Source organism: Stegastes partitus, unplaced genomic scaffold (genome assembly GCF_000690725.1).
Source record: "Stegastes partitus isolate 25-593 unplaced genomic scaffold, Stegastes_partitus-1.0.2 Scaffold2, whole genome shotgun sequence".
Lineage (NCBI taxonomy): Eukaryota > Metazoa > Chordata > Actinopteri > Pomacentridae > Stegastes > Stegastes partitus.
Genome location: NW_007577733.1, coordinates 372,961 through 391,731, shown reverse-complemented (window position 1 = coordinate 391,731; position 18,771 = coordinate 372,961). Strand labels below are relative to the sequence as shown.

The 18,771-nt window shown below is 41.7% G+C and overlaps 1 protein-coding gene across 8 annotated transcripts in view; it reads right to left on the bottom strand.

Annotated features, from left to right (window-relative positions):
- The window catches only part of map7d3 (MAP7 domain containing 3), a 28,448-nt gene extending 9,916 nt beyond the window's left edge, over positions 1–18,532 (bottom strand). The window contains exons 1-11 of one of the 8 annotated variants that reach the window (XM_008275487.1): positions 18,430–18,532; positions 9,723–9,827; positions 9,299–9,379; positions 8,122–8,285; positions 7,738–7,849; positions 7,079–7,162; positions 5,516–5,623; positions 4,696–4,797; positions 4,186–4,284; positions 2,148–2,273; positions 29–168 (exon numbers count right to left, since the gene is read on the bottom strand). In XM_008275487.1, coding sequence (XP_008273709.1) covers positions 29–168; positions 2,148–2,273; positions 4,186–4,284; positions 4,696–4,797; positions 5,516–5,623; positions 7,079–7,162; positions 7,738–7,849; positions 8,122–8,285; positions 9,299–9,379; positions 9,723–9,827; positions 18,430–18,475 — 1,167 coding nt within the window. In that variant the 5' untranslated portion in view covers positions 18,476–18,532. The remainder of the gene's footprint in view (positions 1–28; positions 169–2,147; positions 2,274–4,185; positions 4,285–4,695; positions 4,798–5,515; positions 5,624–7,078; positions 7,163–7,737; positions 7,850–8,121; positions 8,286–9,298; positions 9,380–9,722; positions 9,828–18,429) is intronic. The other 7 variants (XM_008307034.1, XM_008275463.1, XM_008275470.1 and 4 more) reach the window with 7 other exon arrangements.
- Between the last annotated feature and the right edge of the window lie 239 nt (positions 18,533–18,771).

Sequence of the window (18,771 nt, the reverse complement as noted above, 5' to 3'; positions counted from 1 at the left end):
TAACATTTACGCCAAGAAGTATCCTCACCATTGAAGGGTCGAGAGCTCCATCGGCCGACACAGACGTGGTCATGCCGCTCTTCTGTCGGTCAATGCTGCGGCTGCGCACGGGTCCACGTGGCGGGTGCAGGGGACTGGCTGAGGCTGAGCGAGGACACAGGTGACACTCTGGTAAAGGACACAGTCATCGCGGGACCAGGGGAGCACAACCAATGGGAGGAGTGATAAGCGACCATGTTGGGCAGCAAAGCAGCAAATAGCAAAAGGAGAGAATAATAAAAAAGAATTTGGGGAAAGACAGAGGGATAGTTGAAGAGATGAAAAAGAGAAAGAGGGAGGGCAGTTGATGGTTGATAGAAATGTAGGAGAGTGTTTTTGTGAGGGGAGAAGAGCACAAAAAAAAAGCGTTTTGTTAGATATAGCAATTTATGCAGGCAATAGCTTGATTTCTGAAGCTTCGAATGGGTTGGAAATTACTGGGGACATGATGAGCAGAGAGCAATAATCTTGCAAAAAAAAAAACCCAAACACCCCACAGGTGCCAAAGCTTCTGGACACAACATGAACGAACTGGAACACCAAGCACCACAACACAGCAAAAACTACATAAAACCTACCACCAACACAGTACAACAAACACTGACACTGCACACACACACCACACAGATTTATTAGTACACTAAACACACAACTGATGTTGATAGTGTAACCTGTTGTGCACAGTAATTACAAATTGAGTGTAATATGCAGTTTACGTCCTCTCAGCTATCACACTGTAACTGTTCCAGTTCCAGCTCGATTTCAACTGTCTGTCAACAGCAACAACTGATCTAAAATGCTGATGCTTTGTTGCAAAATAACTATAAACCTGCAATGACTGAAAAGTACTTTCTTTAGCATCAAGTCTACGTAGAGGGAATAGTGTTCTCCCCTGGCTTGCTGTGTCAGATTGAGGGATTAGTCACCATAATCCCAAGACCTGAAGAACTCTCCCTGCTGCAGCATGGTCACAAACGTGTTCTGTAATTTATTCTGTGTGCATGCTAAGCAGCACCGGTGACTATGGAATTTACCCTGTTATGAGTTACCACTGCTGCTGCTAATGTGGATGCATCATGTTTCTACCGGGGCTATACTTAGCAGAAGATCTATAGCCACTAATGGGTTTGTAATGGCCAGTCGATAAACACCACAATCTAAAACCAACACCAGGAGGACAGTTGCAGCTTTGAAGTGAGTCAGTGCTTTACAGTATGGTTCTTTCTATCTTTGAAAACATACATTCAACAAAAAAAAAGCAGTATTCATCTGTGTGCGTGTGTGCGATTCATTACAGGCTGTCTCCAGGCTGGGCCTATGTATGTTCTCAACTGCTGTCATATGTACTCTAGATCATCCCCATCACAGTGCTACACATTAAAAAAAAACAAAAAAACATTCACATAAAATGTAAGCCACTCAGTGAGACACAAAACTCCACCTAGATGGCTTTATAGCATATTTTACTACATAATGTTGGAACAATTTGATTTGTGTGACTTCAAGTGTCGATGGAGTTCCTTGACACTGGTCTCACTACCACAACACACAGAATAGCACAACAGTCTCATTCTGACGTAACAAGAACCAATAGGTAAGCAGCTTAGAGTAAATCTCCCAGCATGGACCCTGAGGCTCCTCAGATGCAGGGAAATGCTACTGGCCATGTCTGCCCTGCACGGCTCGGCTCGGCTCGGCTCAGCACACAACAGCCAATTGTGTCAGATCTGAGAGTGCGTGTGAGCTGGACATGTGCGTGTGTGTCAATATTTACTGAGTGACTATGTTCTCTCACATGAGTGTACTTTGCTGCCAATTATTATTGTACATACATAAACAGCTGATCACTACAATAGTGGCTTTTACACAAAGAGCTGCAGACAGACTTGGGTAATTCCACCACCACGAGGCTACTATTCACTTTTCAAAGGACTGTTTCAAAAGCATGACAGTCTGCAGCAGAGTACTGGGATGAGCTCATCTAGAGAAGCGGTGCTGGGAGTGACTGGGCGGACTTTCTACTGACAAAATGGCAGTTCAAAAGGGATGGTCAGGGTCTGTGTCTGGCCATTCTTCCTCTCCGTCAGGGTCTCCCAAGTGGAGGTTACCTGGAGCATCTGTTCCTTCAGCGGACAGGGCGGCGGCACTCTTGCTCCTAGCTAGTGAGGCCTGGGTGGGGGTGAGCAGGCGACTAAGGACCCCTCCATCCACAGTACTGGCCGGTGCCCTGCGAGCTACACGGCCGAAAAATCACCGAAAAACAGTAGAGGAGAGCAAAAAGGCCAAGAAGGAAAGAGATGATAAGAATGGGGAATGAAGGGAAAAGGAGGGTCACCATGTGATTTAACAGGGAAGAATCAACATATAGAACCAAAGCCTATGTCTCTATAATCTTACATGGGTTCTTTGTCAACTGTCTTTATCCTTTTAACTTTCAGTGACACTCAGCTAAACAAGGATAGTCAATAAAAGACAGTAAGTAAAGGACACCATGGAAAAGTACTGAGACGGATCAAAGACTGATTGTCTGGTAACTGAAGATCAGTTAAAACACAAGTCAAAGTAGACAATGAGGTCAAATCAATGGTTCCTTGAGGCATAGGAAGGTGTGCTGATGGGAAAAACAAACCGTTAATGAACTTCAAAGACAGCAGAGGAATACTACTGGGGAGGAAGATGAGAAGTGAAACAGATCAAAGACTGAGTAATAGGGTGAGTGACTGTGACCGTGCAAGGGTTCTTTAGCTTCTGCTGTGCAATGTTTTAAATGATGAGATAAAAATGGTGTCACGCTGAAACCATCCAAATATGAAGGCCGACTACAGCTCTTCTAGTAATACATTAGCCAATACTGAGCAAGTCAGCATGTTATACAAGCACTATGATGGACCTTGAATTCACAGCAGAAGCTAAGAGCCCTTGGTTCCATGAAATGGAAGAACTGAAAATTCCCCATTTTGGCTGTTGTTGCTACCTAATCTATGGAGGAGAAATCGTACCAGAAGAAAAGTTTAAAGTGTTGACTGGTTGATTTTGCCACATGTCCCGAAATGCTAGCTCTTCAAAAGGAGATTGCAGATTCTCACTTCCTTTTGTAACCCCTCACTGAGAGGACATCTGTTGTTGACAGACTTGATTTTTGTTACCCATTGAGTGCCAGCCCATGGAGCATGGCAGCATGGCTTGCTGTTGTACACCCAGGTAAATATCTTGGTTAATAGTCCGTGATAAGGTTATTGTCATGAGAAAAATTATGTGTAGGAAAACTGGGGCTAAATAATTTCTCAAACTGCATATATAAAAGCTAATTCAGTATGAATGATGGCAACTGTGTTGTATTTTTGCTCAACATAACCACACAGAACAAATGTGTACAGAACATAGACATCTTTACAATTTCACCAGGACAAAGAGACTGATACGGCTAAAAGACAAACAAAAGCATTGGTGGTTAATGGCAGTACACAGAATGCAGCGAGGTGCTGTGGTCATTTCTGTGCTCTGGTGCTGCTATGATGGGATGGCACTGACATACACCACATTGAAGCACGAGCAACTTAAATCCAGCTATGACGTCATCTTGGAAGGAGAGGACAATAAACACTTTGTGACAACAAAACAATACACTGTTAGTGCAAACAAGCCACGCAACGAAACCATTCCTGTGTTGACACTTAAGAAGAAAACCAAAAAAAAAAAAAAGGTTAGAAAAAAAAATAAAAATCAGCTGTCAGTGAGAAACATGGCACAGTACAGGATCTGGTAGGCTGAGACAGCAGAAAGGTTGGAGTGATGAAACAAGCACAGTGCTCCGAGTAAAACGGTGTGGAGAAACTAGCATCTGCGTAGAGGGTAATTGAGCAGTCAGTGAGACAGACTTTCTTTTTGGTGAAGGAGAGCGTAGTTAGAAACAGGGCATATGCAGCATGAGGTGCCCACCAGTTAAAAAAAACCCTTGAGCTCCATGAGGCTGAATTGTGATAAATGAGAATTTAACCCCAAAGCTCCAAGCAGCAGATATTATCATCATTAAAGACTTAAAAACATGTGGATTCAGAATGAGGAAGCCATTAATATCAGAGCTGCATGCTTGTTATTCAGAGATGGAGGCCTAAGCGATGCATGCTGATTGTTCATGCTAGCCACCTTGATCATCCGTTGTCCCCTTATCAGGCTTGGCAGGGGTCTGTGCTCTGCCCACACTTACTCGCGTAAGGGAGGTACTTCTCTTCTTCACAGAACGGCCTACAGACATGAAAGTGGAGTTATAGCCAGGCAGGCACTGGAGGGAATCAACGAACAAACCCCAGAGAAAGTTCACAAGTCATGTGTGCTTCATTTTGCTTTATCCGAGTCATCAGAAAAGGGCTGACAGCAGCTGATGTCCCAGAGTAAGACATGTGGCTAATTATACAGACAAGACTTTCAACTGTCACATCTGATCTGCCCTGACTCGATTCCTCTAAATTGGTTTCCTATTTTAGCATAAATCTGCACAGCTTTCAGCAATCAGACCAAATAACAAGCAGCAAGCTAGCTTGTTATGTGGTTGTCATAGCAGTGGTAAAGCTGAATTTATAATGTAGAGGTTTGACAAATTGTGAACTGTGCATCATCTTTGTTAAGAAAGTGGGATGGAGAGGGAGTCTTTGGCACCTGTCTGTTCCACCTGAAGCTTTTTGCCGTCTTCCTTACTGGCCTGAGCAGCATTGCCATTGCTAGGCAACCGGTTACAAGATGAACTCCTTGGTTTAACACCTGAGAGACAATGATGAAACACCCAATGGTGAAATTACATCCCACTATCTTGTACATGACAGAAAAGTCTCTCAGACTTTTTAGAATATACTGCGAATATGATAGGTTGAAAGGTTCAGAAAAACCAAATATGTCAAAGAGGAAATATGGCACTGGCAGTCCACAGGAGCTGTGGAGAGACATTAATCACATGACTTGATTATTTTTTGCAGGATTCAAATGTTCATCTTGAGATATTTTTTGTCTAAAATTCTTCTCGATTCCTTGTAAATCTAAACAGGCTTACAAATCCTGTGACAAAGGAGTGCTTCAAAGAGACATATGGTGAATGTACGCAACAGAATAGGGAGATTTCTGGACCAGAGATAGGTACTAAAGCAATTTTACCAATTTCTCTGTGCACCAGTGAGCCTGGGCGTTAAACCCTGGATATGAAAAAGAGCAGGGGTCAGAGGTCACTGTAGTTATAGAGTTCGTAGAAAAGATGGGTTTGTTCCAGATCGTCTACAGTTAGTCACCTGGAAAAACTCATACACACGTAATCACAAATAAGCATTTACATGGCTGATAAAACAGCTGTCTGGAATATAGCATGTTGGTTAAGATGCAGCACTGGAATGCAGGGTGGCTCGGCGGGAAGGTAAGGGGAGGGGGAACAAACAAGGAAGGGAGGGAGGGAGAGAGAGAGGGAGGGAGGGAGGGAAGAGAGGAGACTTACGTTTGTCAGGTGATTTGATGAGGGTAGCAGAGGAGGAGGATAGGCGTTTGCTGATGCCAGCCTCAGATGGCTGTTTCAGGTTCATGGTGGATGTGGAGCGCTTGTCCACTGAGAGGGAGGAGGAAAGACAGACAAGGGAGGCGGGTTTTACACTGGAGAACAGCCAAGGGGGAGGGAATTCGGGTGCATACAGGGGAGTACAAGGTTCTGCGAGGCTGTAATCCCTCAGGCAAAGGTTAGTAAGTTCTTCATGAAGTGCTTCATTTAAACAGCTAAAAGTGCATAGAAACTATACTGTTTAAAGTGATACAAATTCCCTTTAACCCACTGATGTAACGTGCTTCTAATGCAATGAAACAGTACATGTTTCCATGATAATACATACCACAGCCTTAAATACCATAGCATAGGCATTGTAGTTAGTGAACAACAGATGCTCATGTTAAACCACTCCAAAGAGAAGAGCATCAACAACATTACATTGTCCATGCCAGACCCATTATTGGCTCTTTGTTGAATACCATTCAAGTGGGCTTCCATGCGACTTGTGGCCAGGAAGTGTATGACAGCAGGGCTGGGCAATATCACCTCCAATTATTGTCCAAATAAACTGTCACATTTACATTGGTTTAAAATGTTTAAAATTATACTGTAAACACACTTGTGCTTCAAATAGTCTTTAAAGTGGGCAGTTTCAATTATATGCACTGCACTGCCTTTCAATGGCTAGTAAGAATGATTTTCTTGTTACTTGAGGAAGTGAAAAATGACAGCTTGAACTTAATGCATCTGGAGTAGTGCCATCAAACACTGTGCAAGGGGCTGCTGTATCTGAAAAACACCCTGTTGTTAACTTTTCTTGGGCCTGCACTCAATATTCTGTGACATGGTTGTGTAAAGATGCTGAAACAAATTGGTGGTGTTCCTTTTTGCACATAACTTTTTTTTTTTGCACTGAATATAGCTTTGTTTGTACTTAATGAAGCCAAGTGTGCCCTCAGGACCAAAATAGCTTGCTTTCATCTGTAGCAGTTGTTCCTCTTCTGTACCCTTTACTGTTTCTCTTTTTCCAACATCAGGGTGATTTTCATTGTCCTCATGAGGTCTCAGTGCATGCACCACATTAACAAAAATTGCTAGCACACACTAACTAATTACTATTGGCTGCTTGCTAATAAAGTGAGCTTTGATTCTTTGTTTAAGTTAAAGGCAAAAAAAAGACTGTGTAAATGAATTCATTTATTGAGCATATCAACATAAAAACTGGGATAAATTGAAAGTTCTAATATCGACATATATGTTTATTTTGCCCAGCCCGACTGAACAGTGCAAGTGAGTGAAAACCTGAAGCTACACGTACAGCTAATAACCAACCCCAAAGCACTTTCAGAACAAAAGCCTCATACAAAATTGTTAGTGAAAAACTGCCAGTTAGAATGCAAGTGGGGATGACAGGACGGGGAGTGTTGGTGGAGGGGACAGTAGTTAACCCAGCTATCTGTGTGCCAGTGCCAGTTCATGCTGTGTTGCTACATTGGTGAGCAAATTATCAACAAACAAAACCTTGTCGATTCCTCGGTGGCTTTTCTGGCGAGGCAGAGGAGATAACTATAGTTACTGGAGATGAGGCACTGGCATCAGAATCTCCTGTGGGAAAACACAGCTCTCAGGGAGGAGCAATAAAACACAAGATGAGGCACATCCTTCATACAAGGAAAGAGAGATGGGGGTGAAAGCTGGCTGACAGCCATCAGCCTTTGCCTGACACTCACGGCCTAAAGCATTAAATACACTGACTAGCTAGACTTTGTGGTGGACAAACAGTAAACTGACACTTGATTCTTTGTATATCTGAAAAACAAATATATCTGTAAATAACCAAATGTTTGACTGCATGTCATGCGTAATAATACCAGTTTGAGAGCATGTTTACAGGTAAGGGTGTTGTGATCTGACGAACATTATGATCAATTGCACCTCAAACCATCTAATCTACCTTTGTGCTCAGTTGCTGGCAAAAAAACAAAAATGGTTTAAACTGCTTTTATGCATGTTGCAACTGGGTTTCATTCCAACTGTAGTAATACAAGATCACATTGTGAACCACTTTCATGTGCTGTTCTGAAGGGGTGAGGAGTTCTTTGTGTATCTTAGTGTCTCTTAAACGTGATGTGGCAAGTGGATGGTCAAAGTCTGGACTAAGGTGAAAAAAGAGTCTCTACCTGTTCGTCCATCTGAGTCTGGGGATAGTCCTCCCCAAGACCACCTTTTCTGTCGCTGCTCCACTCGCTGACTACGCTCCAGTGTCCGCCTCATCACTGCCTCGTAGTGCTCCTGCATTATAACAAAAACAGAGGAAAGGAAACATGCAAGTCATTTACAGCAGAGTAACATTTGCCCTTGAAACAGAAGCAGATGAGGTGAGATCTGTGCAGAGTGCAGTTGTCGCAACAGTGTATGGACAACCATGCTGTTTCCCCCTTTTAAAAAAAAAAAAGTAAATCTGTGTTTCTATGTTAATTTATTCACAAGAATCAACTGAGAAACAATAAAATTAAAAAAAAAAACTGCTCAGAAGACTCTGCCACCCCCCTTGTTGCAGCTACCTTTTCCTCTTCCTGTTTCTGCTTCCTCTTCTCCTCCACGGCCAATCGCTTCTGCTCCTCCTTCCTTCGCTGATCCTCAACTTTTTTCTGACGTTCTTCCATCTGACGCTCCACTTGCAGCTTGGCCTTGCGCTCCCGCTCCATGATCTGAGACTCTCGCAAAGCTGACCACATGTACAGTAATGTGAATACATGGACAGGAGGTGTGTGCAGGAAAAAAAGTGACTTATTAGTATGTTATCTTATTTGTGTGGAATAATCACTTTATTAAGAGCCTACAAAGTAAAGTAAGGACTTTCTTTGATTTAAGGCTGTAACTCACTATATTTTCTATTTAGCAACCCTCTGAACCCCAAAACCTGCCAGTGGGTCTGATAGGCTTTTGTTTTTTTTATATTGCCAAAATCAAATCATTTATGATTTTAAGAAACTGTACTCTTGGACAGTCCTTGAACTAATCATGTGTGACTATGTTTTGTCAGGACACCCAAATCTAAGAATATAATTTGGATGTTTCATGAAATTCCCTTCATTCTAAATGTCTTGTTTAAAAAAATTAACAATAATAACAATTTGTAGTAACCAGACAAAAAAACAAACACAAATTCTGTGCTCCTCTTTGCAAACAGGAAGCCATTACCCGACTCAGCTGCAATTAACAGTCATGTGACATAAAAATTCAGGGACTCTTTTTGCTTCACTGGAATTGGACTGTGTTGTACATAAAACAGGCAGGAGACAAGTATGGAAACAAATTAAAAATGTAAGTTGTAAAATATCTATGATATGTAGAGCTAAAAATTGTGATAGGAGCAAAAAAAAACACCCAGAATCGTCTAGGGGTTCAGAGGATTCATTTGTATTTTCTTGATTAGGTGATTATAACTGGGATTATACAACGTCACAAAACTGCAAAAATGCTCTTTATAATTTAATAAATCCCAAGGTAACATCTTTATAGGTCTTGTATTCGTCCAAAAATATAAATATTTTGAATATACTGACAATTGAAAATACAAAATCTTAAAAGAACCTGGAACCAGCAAATGTTTAGTATTTTAGTTTCAACAACAGGTACAAATTAATGTTCTGTCTGCTGGCTATTTGATTTGACTATTCATGGTAGCCTTGCTTTGGCTACATTAATTTCCCACAGAAACTGGGATTACTCTCTTACCCTGTTGTTTCTCTGCCTCCTCTCGCCTCTCTTTTGCCACTCGCAGTCGATCGTCTATTCTAAGTGAGGCACCGTCAATGACTGCAAACATACATGCATATAAAGTATGTGGTTAAAAGGTAAAACATGTGCAGCAATACATATACAGAGAGCTTGAGGGTGGATTACAATGAGGCGTAGTGTTACATAGGCTTTGTGTGAGGCAGGGCAGATGTGTGCATGTGACTGTCATTAATGAGCTTTGTCAACTGTTACAGTAATAAGATGATGACTAAGGTTAACCTGCAATAAGCCACACTGAGAGGATGGTGGAAGTGGATTGTGTTGCATATAATGATTGAGCTTATGGAAGACAATAAAGCGGTGACAGGGCAGCATCTGTGAGAACCAATCTGTTTGTGTGTCAGGGCGCGGTGTCATTTACCTGGCTTACACCCCTGAGGTTTAGCTGGTGGTGTGTTGGTTGTAGGTCCTGGGCTGTTCCCTGCCAAGCTGCGCCGCTCCTCAGCTTGTGCCTGTGCAGCTGCAGCTGTATGTGGAACACAGAGACACTCACAGTTTACACACAAAGAACTACAGTCACATGATGTCATGTCTGGCCAAGCAGGTATTTCAAATAATATGTAGAAAACAGAACTGCTTCTGGTACGCCAAACCAATGAAGTCTAAATCAGCTGTTTTTCTCTGTGCTTTGTTTGCTTTCCATAGGAATGCTAGTTCTAGAGAGATCCAACGGATTTGAAGCTACATAACAATCCAGCTATTCAGCCATCAGACATAACGCCCCGCTCATGGTCAACCCTGTAGCAAGGCATACACTGCTTTCAATGACGAGCTGGGAGGAATGAGCTGCAGTGACAAACATATCACCCTTGTGAGCTTCCCGGTATACAGTTAATATCCCTGGGGGTGCACAACATCTTAGACATAACTTTCCAAAAAACAAACAAATAAAAGACAGGGATTACAACTATGTTTCCAAGGTAGCCAATAAATCAGCTCTTCCATTTGACCACCACAGGGTCAATAGCACTTTTTTTTTTAGCCAAACTATTCACTTGAAAATCATGGTTAGAAGATACAAGGTCAGGAAGGAAGGAAACCGTAAGGACATGATCAAGCTTTATGAGCCTGTGCATCAGTCTTTTCTCTGGTTCCTTTCCTTTTTGTTGGCGTGCATTCAGCCTTGCAGAACTGCTGACAAAGAGCAAAACGATAGTCAGCCCTGTGATACTCACAGTATTGATCAACACTTCTAAATCTGGTCTGAAAGTCTCTCACTCTTTCTCCATTGCTAAGAGAAAATCTTATTGTTCTCATACACACAAAAAATAACACTTTAAGTTCACAAGACCACATATGTATGCATATGTTCCACTGTCTTTTTAAAAGGACCAGACTGCCTCTACAAGTTTTAGTCCATATATGGTACTACAAATCACTTGCACTTTAAATCACCACCAACTAATATGGCAACATTTAGACAGGTCTGACAAAGTCTTAAGAGTGAATTCCTTAAAATCCATGCATTCACCTGAGAGACAACTCACAATTTGAAAAAAATATGTTAAGCTTTAGGATACTATTAGATGTGCATATGCAATGTGTAGCAACTGTACTAGAACAGAGGGGAAAAAAAAGAAAAAAAACATTGGCATGAAAAATGTCAATTATTAGAGCTATGATACCGCATATTAATGTGAATAAACAATCACTAGATTTTCCTAGTGACAAAAAAACTCTGTGACCTTTCTGAAATCGTGTTCCAGCAAAGTCAAATCAATATTCACCAACAGTACTTAGAATCATAGGCTCCATTATTACTGACTTACTTTAGCATGGCTGTGGCACTGTGTGCAGAGTCATGATCATATGCACCCCTGCAAGCAGGGGATAATCGTAAATGCCTTTGGTCTTGCTTGGAAGCAAGGCTAAATCAAGAACTGCAGCTAGTTGCACTAAACTGTTGTTGGCTAAACATATGCTAAGCTCAACATGTACCACCAACAAGACCTTCATTTTTAAGGTCTTTGTAGTATAATCATTCTTAGTACGTCAGAAGCCCCTGTGTAACCAGAACGCTCCAATACTTCTATAGGTTTGTGCTAATGAAAACTACAGATTTTCCATTGCTTTACATCACTGGAAAGAAGCAGTAATACAAGATGCAGCCTTATTAGCCACCAAGCTAAGATATAGACATTTGTCTCCAAAAGAAAGAGCCATAGAGAATTTGAATGGTTACATAAGGCACTTAATGGCCATCAGCAAAGTAAGCAACGCCTTTTACCATGTTGTTGTTGTTGTACAGAAAATCAATCATGTTGTACCCACCACAGGCACTGATCATGGGGTATGTTCAAATACTCATACTAACGCACAGATTATACCCTATATAGCATTTCAGAGAAAGATTTAGTATGCCCCAATACATAGTATGTCAGATTCAGTATGCCAAAAATATCACTATGTCCTACTACATTCGGTCGCATTTTGCAGTATGCAAGCCTGCATGTTTTCTGACGATTCTGACCCACAATCCTCTGCACTGAGAACACACACACACACACACAAATGACATTTCCTTTTGCACTACAAGACTGAGAAGGATATATGGGCAAGATGGTCAAAGCTTAACTATTATGATGAAGTAGTACGTGCTAATTGCACGCACATTGCAGGCAACAGTATGTACTTTGTAAGAGCATCTGCAGCACACAATTAAAGTAAAAAGAAAAAGCATGTGATATGGAACAAAGCCATGGTTTCCCAGAGTCAAACGTGGCGTGCATGTCCTATCTTTATGGAAATCAACTCTACAATCAACAACATTACTCTCTGGTCAGCAGAAAGGAGGACATGTCTTTTTTACATGAAGTAACAAACTGCCAAACTGAGGGCTAAGCTATGTTCACTCAGCTGTTTGCACTGTTGAATCAAAGAGAAAAGTATGAATGCAGACAAGAAGAAATAAGGAACTTAACAGGGTACCTAGGTACAGATTTTGACAAAACAATCCTCTTGAGGTAGTTCTGACAAACCAGATATGAGAGTGAGCAAGAGACGGACACCGCAAAGAGCCATGACAGGTTATGTAGTCATGCACCGATTATCTGTTTTAAACAGCAGTGTCAATGCTGCCCAGTCAAAGAAGCTTATGAAGGGTCAAAGTCTACAGCTAGCTCTCTGTTGAAGTGTAGAGGTCACTTCACTTTTGCCCCCAAACTCCCATCTTCACTCCTACTAGTGAGTAGGCTTACATTCAACAAATGACAAAAGATCTGACCACACTTTAAACAGCTCTGCTGATGAATATTGTTAATTGTACACTAATGATGACTAATTCATCGTTATTAATGCCGTGCCATTACACGCTATATATCTGGGAATCATGCAGTACTGTAAAGAATACAAAGATGCCAAAGTCAACTATAAAACTTGTATAAGCTCACAGCTCACTTGGTTTGCTCTGTTTTTATTGAGCATGCTTTGGTTTGTGTATTCAGAGTATCACACTGAATATTTGCACACAATATACAATAGGTTAGCATATGGATTTTGGGAGACTGGTGAATTTGCTATTAACCTACTGACAACACATTCTCCTTTACTCAAGGGAATCGACAGGAAAAACAGATGGGGCACACTGTGTAACAGGGTAACTGTTGCTAAGTGATACACAGAGCAGCTCGGGATGGATAAGTGCTTCTCAACCATGCTTAGGCCTGTATCAAGGTAGATACGGACTCGAAAAAGAGACAATTCACAGCTAAATAATGAGAACAGAGCAGTAAGGGTTTGAAGGCTTAGTCATGAGAATAGGTGTCAGCTTACAAGCAACAGTCCATTTCAGACGTACAATTCACAGTATTTTTTGTCAACAATATGCAAAACAGCAGTAGGTGCAACATAACATTTATAAAAAGGGCCACTCAAACACTATTACCTTGCACAAAATAATGTAAACAGTTTTGCTGAGAGCTGAAAAATGACATTTCAGTTGTATGATTTTCATCATTACATGGCAGTTAATAGAGGAGCAACAAATAATCGACCTTGTTGACAAAAATCGATGACCAAATAAGTTGCCAAAACAATCCTCCCGAGGCAGCTTTAACAAACCAGACATCAGAGTGAGCTGCGGATGTACACGGCGCAGAGACCTACCATTAAGGCATTACCTCTTACTGGACTGAAGTGTCACTACCTGATGTGATTACATGAAAGCATGGACCACCTTTTCACAATCTGGGGACATACAGGCCAAATTTACAGCTGATCTGCAAACAGAAGAACTGGAGAGAAAATGATAAACCAGAAATATAACCATGGTTTCCGCTGGTATGCTGGAATCCCTGTGGCCCACCAGGCCTACTTTTAAACTACATTTACAGTGGGGCAGTATTGTTAGAAACAGATTTAATTGTTGGAAAGCTCACCAGCAACTTCTGACATTCACAGCTCCACTGAGTCAACAAGGTATGCCCAGCCTCGTAGATCAGTAAGGTACCACTGAAGCTACAAGAGCCATCAGTCTGTTCCTTGTCCTCACGAGCCCCCCCATCAAAAAAAAAGACGTTTGACCACAGTGGTGTAGCTTACTTGCTGCCACATCGGACTGTTGTGTCTTTACCAGCCCTCTCTGTGTGCCAGTCATTCAGGATGTGCATGAGAGCGTGGTGTGTTTATGTTCTGGTTCGTTCACTGGTCCCAGTTTACCAACTTTTCAACATGATATAATAAAGCTGGATATGGGAAACTGAAGCGTTGTAGCAATGATTCACATATGAGCATATATATGCAAATTACAAAAATACACAGCGCTTGTCAAAAATAATGTGAAGCTAAATCTAAAACCTCTGGTTAAATTTAAAAAGCTGAGAGCTAAATAACTGGAATCCAAATAATCAATTATTTTTTAAAATAAACAATAGATTGTCCAACAATGACAATTTCCTTAAGGAGGAAGCAAAGGCGGACAGGAAAGCAAAGGGGTTGAGTAAGTAGCAGATGTTAAGCCAAACAGTACAGATTACTTGTGTGTATAAAATTATGAACTGTAATTTCTACTCTAGCAAGCATTTCTGTGGCAAACATTGAAGCTATAAAGATTTTACTGAATATCACAACCACAGTGGTTTTGTAGTGATGAGAAAGAAGCAAAACACATGCAAAAAAGACCAAGTCAGAAACAGCTTCTTGGAATAAAATGCACGTACTCGCCACTGATACACTCATGTGTTGATTCAAGTGCTTCAATGAGATGGGGGAAGAGATACTGTTTTCCCCAACAGAGCTCAAGAGAGCCAGGTGTTCTCATAGAAATAAAAGCCAATCAGAGCTGTCTCTCATCACTCCATCACTATGGAGATTTGCACACATTAACATACATCATTGCTGCTGCATCAACAACCTCAGCTAAATCTTAAAAGACATTAGACGGACGAAACCACTGCTAATTAACCTGACTGCTAATTATACACCAGACTGATCAATGGCATTTTCTGAGCTAGATAAGCAACTACTTCAGTAAGTGGTTGTGTTTGGCAGAAATTTTGAGCTCCAGTCTGAAGCAGGTAATGTTCCATTTCCACTCAGTCATCATGCGGTCATCAAAAAAGTCATCACATAGATTCCTGTAATGGAAGTTATCCTGTGATGAATCAAAATCTATAACAAACATGATCAATAGAAATTTGCACAACTACTGTGAAACTGGTTTCAGCAGAGTTCAACAGTCTTAGATGGCAGGAGATGCTCAAAAAACACTAGAAAAACATTCTGAGTGGAGCATATATACTTATTGATCGGATGTGCTTCAGCCCACAGGCTACTGGGTTATCATGGTGGCAGTAAAGACCACCAGGGGGGCTGGTGATGACCCAGCTCTGCAGGCCAGACAAAATGCTAACAGGAAACAGGCCAGTCTGTATTACATCACAACAGTCTCACTCCAACTGTAGTTCTCCAAGTAACAAGCCAGATCGTTAGACATATTTCTGACAGCCTGAGTCACAAACACTGTTGATATAGTGGACACAGTCTGAGGGAAAAGCAAGAGTTAGATCAGTGGGTCAGGTCTCTCTCGTTTGTCAGTCCTGCCAACTGCACTTTTTATTGTGCCCTGCAGCATGGTACAACTAAGTAGCTCACAGGAAATGTCTGCACTGCTAAATACAAGGGTTCACCGCCATTTGACATTGGGTACTAAAATTACAAAGGGACTTTTAACTTCTACTAAACACCATCCGATACGATACACTAGCAAAGCAACTTGTACGACCACTACCGTCCTTTTCATTGGTTAATACTGATGTCAATGTTAATACTGGTTTGAAACAAAATCATGAATAATTGGTCCTCCATAGATAAAACTGCAGATGCATGCTCACAAACGTGCACACACATGCACGCACAAGCCCACTAAATCTTCTACGGGATTATCGAGACCTGTTCATGCAAAGGTAAGCCTTGGCTATTTGCAGTACTAGCAGGATAATGATGACACATCCCTGTTTCCAAGGGAGTCTCCTCCACCAGATGGACCAATTTCTCTTACAGAGATGAGCATTAACAGGATTTAATCATTTCCAAATCCATTATCATTTATGATTATGACTCTACAGGGTTTTTCCTGGTTTACAGCGGGCCTTTTGGTGGGGCAACTACCCATGACAGAAAGCACAAGTCTGTGTATCTAACAGAAATCTGTGCATTTTCCTGTTATTTCTGGCCATTCGATAAACAAAAATGTCTATTATTATGAAACTCTAATAAACAAAATCGGTTAGAAAGTTGAATTGCTATTTTTATTTGTTGATAATCTGTAATCTGTAGCTACATTCTAGTAAACAAACTGTAATTACACTTTATTAGCCTATTTCGTCAATAATTGTTTAGTTTCTAGGTCCTTCTGAAGCAAAACAAGTTAGAGTAGAGTGTAGACGCAAACATCCTGTTCCAACAATTTGTGACAAATACACGTTCTGTTACATCTTTGGTACGCCTCATTTGGACAGCAGATCTGTGTTTCTGTCTTTAGCTTGAGTGCCGTATAAAATCAAACTTTACTACTGGCCTCAGAGACAGAAATTGACTGTCTAGAGAAACCGCATATCAAAAACTGGACAATTTGGAACTAATTCTAAATGGGACAAAACTCTTTAGAAATCTGGCAGGGGGACTGTATATGTTCATGCTGATATGTTAACCAGAAACAAATATGGTATCTAAATATACAAACTGATGTCTGCCTGATTATAGTCTGATGTTAGGTCCAGTCCATACAAATTAACATGTTTTGCTATTCAAATCTTAGATTTGTGTGCATGTGTGCACACCCTTACACTGCTATCTTTTATTTTAAAAGGTAAAATCAAAACCGGGTTGGAACATTTGTGGTAGAAGAGCAAAGTTAAGTGGACAGATCCAAGAAACTACACACTGAAGTTGAGGCTGGTTGATTTCCTCCATTGGTTAAATCCACCCAGTTCAGAAATATTTCTCATGCTTTTAATTCTGCAGCAGCATTTGCTGAGCCAGGATCTGGATAACCTTGCAATGTGACTTGCAGTAGTGTGATCTCCTTTCATAATAGCAGGGTACGCTTTCTCCTTCCTCACATTCTTGTGGAAATGACCGTGCACATGAGCTAGATTCCTAACATTATTTTATTATTGTCAGTTCTCCACTCTGACTGAAGGCCGAGCAAACTTTAGCTCAGGACATCGTTTCACTCCTCACAAAGCCAGGATTCCAATGCATAACTCTAAACTTGGTGGATATTTTCATAAAGCCACAGAATAGGGTTCCAGATTGAAAAAAAAAACTGACTGGAAAAGTTAAGGGAAACAGGAAGAAGATCAGCACTAAATATGGTCCAGTAGTTGCCAGGAGTAAAACATGCCTACACCCAAAGTGGGTATGCAGAAAACTCCCTCTCACCCTAAAACACTAAAAAACATCCCAACTGCTGCTCCAGCCATAACAAACCATGCATTCATACCCGCAGATGCAAGCACAGTAAACATAAGTCTGGATTGGGCCAGCTGACGCTTGGATGAAAAGCACTGATACAGACTGCTGTTTCGGTTGGCCTACATAGTACTATTTCCAAATATCTAACGTGCCTTTTGCTCGACAGAACAGTTTGTGACAAAGGGCTGCTGCTCCAACCAAAGCCCCTTATCAATGCATCTAGACAGTCCAAGGAAAGCAATTATACAACCTTACTCTCCTATCAGAGTGCTGTGTTTGACAGAGTCTGACACCCCAGCTTTATCTCAAATTCAGGTCAGACATTGTTGGAGTTGCTCTCCCTGGAGGGTGGAGGGGGTCATGCCATATGTCAACAAATAGGCAAAACCGTCAACCAATGCATATAGGAGCGGAAAGATCACTTCACAATAGATAAGAGAAGCATCTAGCAGGAAACTACAAAAACTGCTGATGTACTGTGAGGCAGCTGATCTGTGGTTGGAGAAAACAGGCTGTGTTTAGGTTCCTACTGAGGGCATCACCTCAGATCGCTGTAAATACAAAAGACAAGCGCAGAAAAGCTTCCTGATACAGAAAGCAGATGGTCACTTCTGACAAGAGTCCCCGAGTGAAGCACAACGTCAAACAAACCACTAGCTTTGGAAGTTGCAAAGCAGCTAGCCAGCTTCGGATATCACGCATTTAGAGGACAAGACAACGTGATTAAAATGCGGTAAAGCCGAGCTAAAGCAGAGCTAAGGCGTGCTAGGCGAGCAGCCCGATGTCGTGACATGTCAACCGGCTCCCGGGCTACAAATGCTGCGTTACAACTTTAGCTAGCACTTTACTCCCGCCGAGTTCAAGCAGCTTCCCCCTTAAAAAAAAAAACAAAAAAAACACCACCATGTGTATCAGCTAGGTTTGGCAAATTCAACTCAACGTGTAACTTTTAATGCGGGAACAAGTTGCGATTTTTCCGCGTCCATTGTGAGCGGATCACCGGGACGGCGAGCTAGCGTTACTAGCTAGAAAAGCTGGCCGCGTTACAACAAACGAGCCGGTAAACGGCGGCGGCGGCTCGCAAACATTACAAACTACACCGAAACACACGAGTGGGTCAACCCAACGGCTACGACTGTCGGAGTTTTTCTTACCCATTTGGGCTCGCAAGCCTTTGAGAGTCGTAGCACCCTCCGCCATTTCTATGAAGTTTTCCTTCTCTGTTTTTTCTACAGCAGGAGCGCGTAACACATCGCTGCCGGCAGGACTCGGACACCGCGGGGACGTGGACGGCAGAGAGCGGCCCGCAGACAGGATGTCTCACTCCCACCGGTTTACACGAACCAGTTGTAATGGAGCAAGCACAAGTAGTTTTAATGCCAAGTAGGTTTTCACAGACGAGAATGTTTGTCCTGGTGCATTGGTGACAACTAGAATATTGAGAATAAAAGATCTTAAAAGGAAGCAGGTGTTGTAAAGCAGCAGACAGTCGGTGT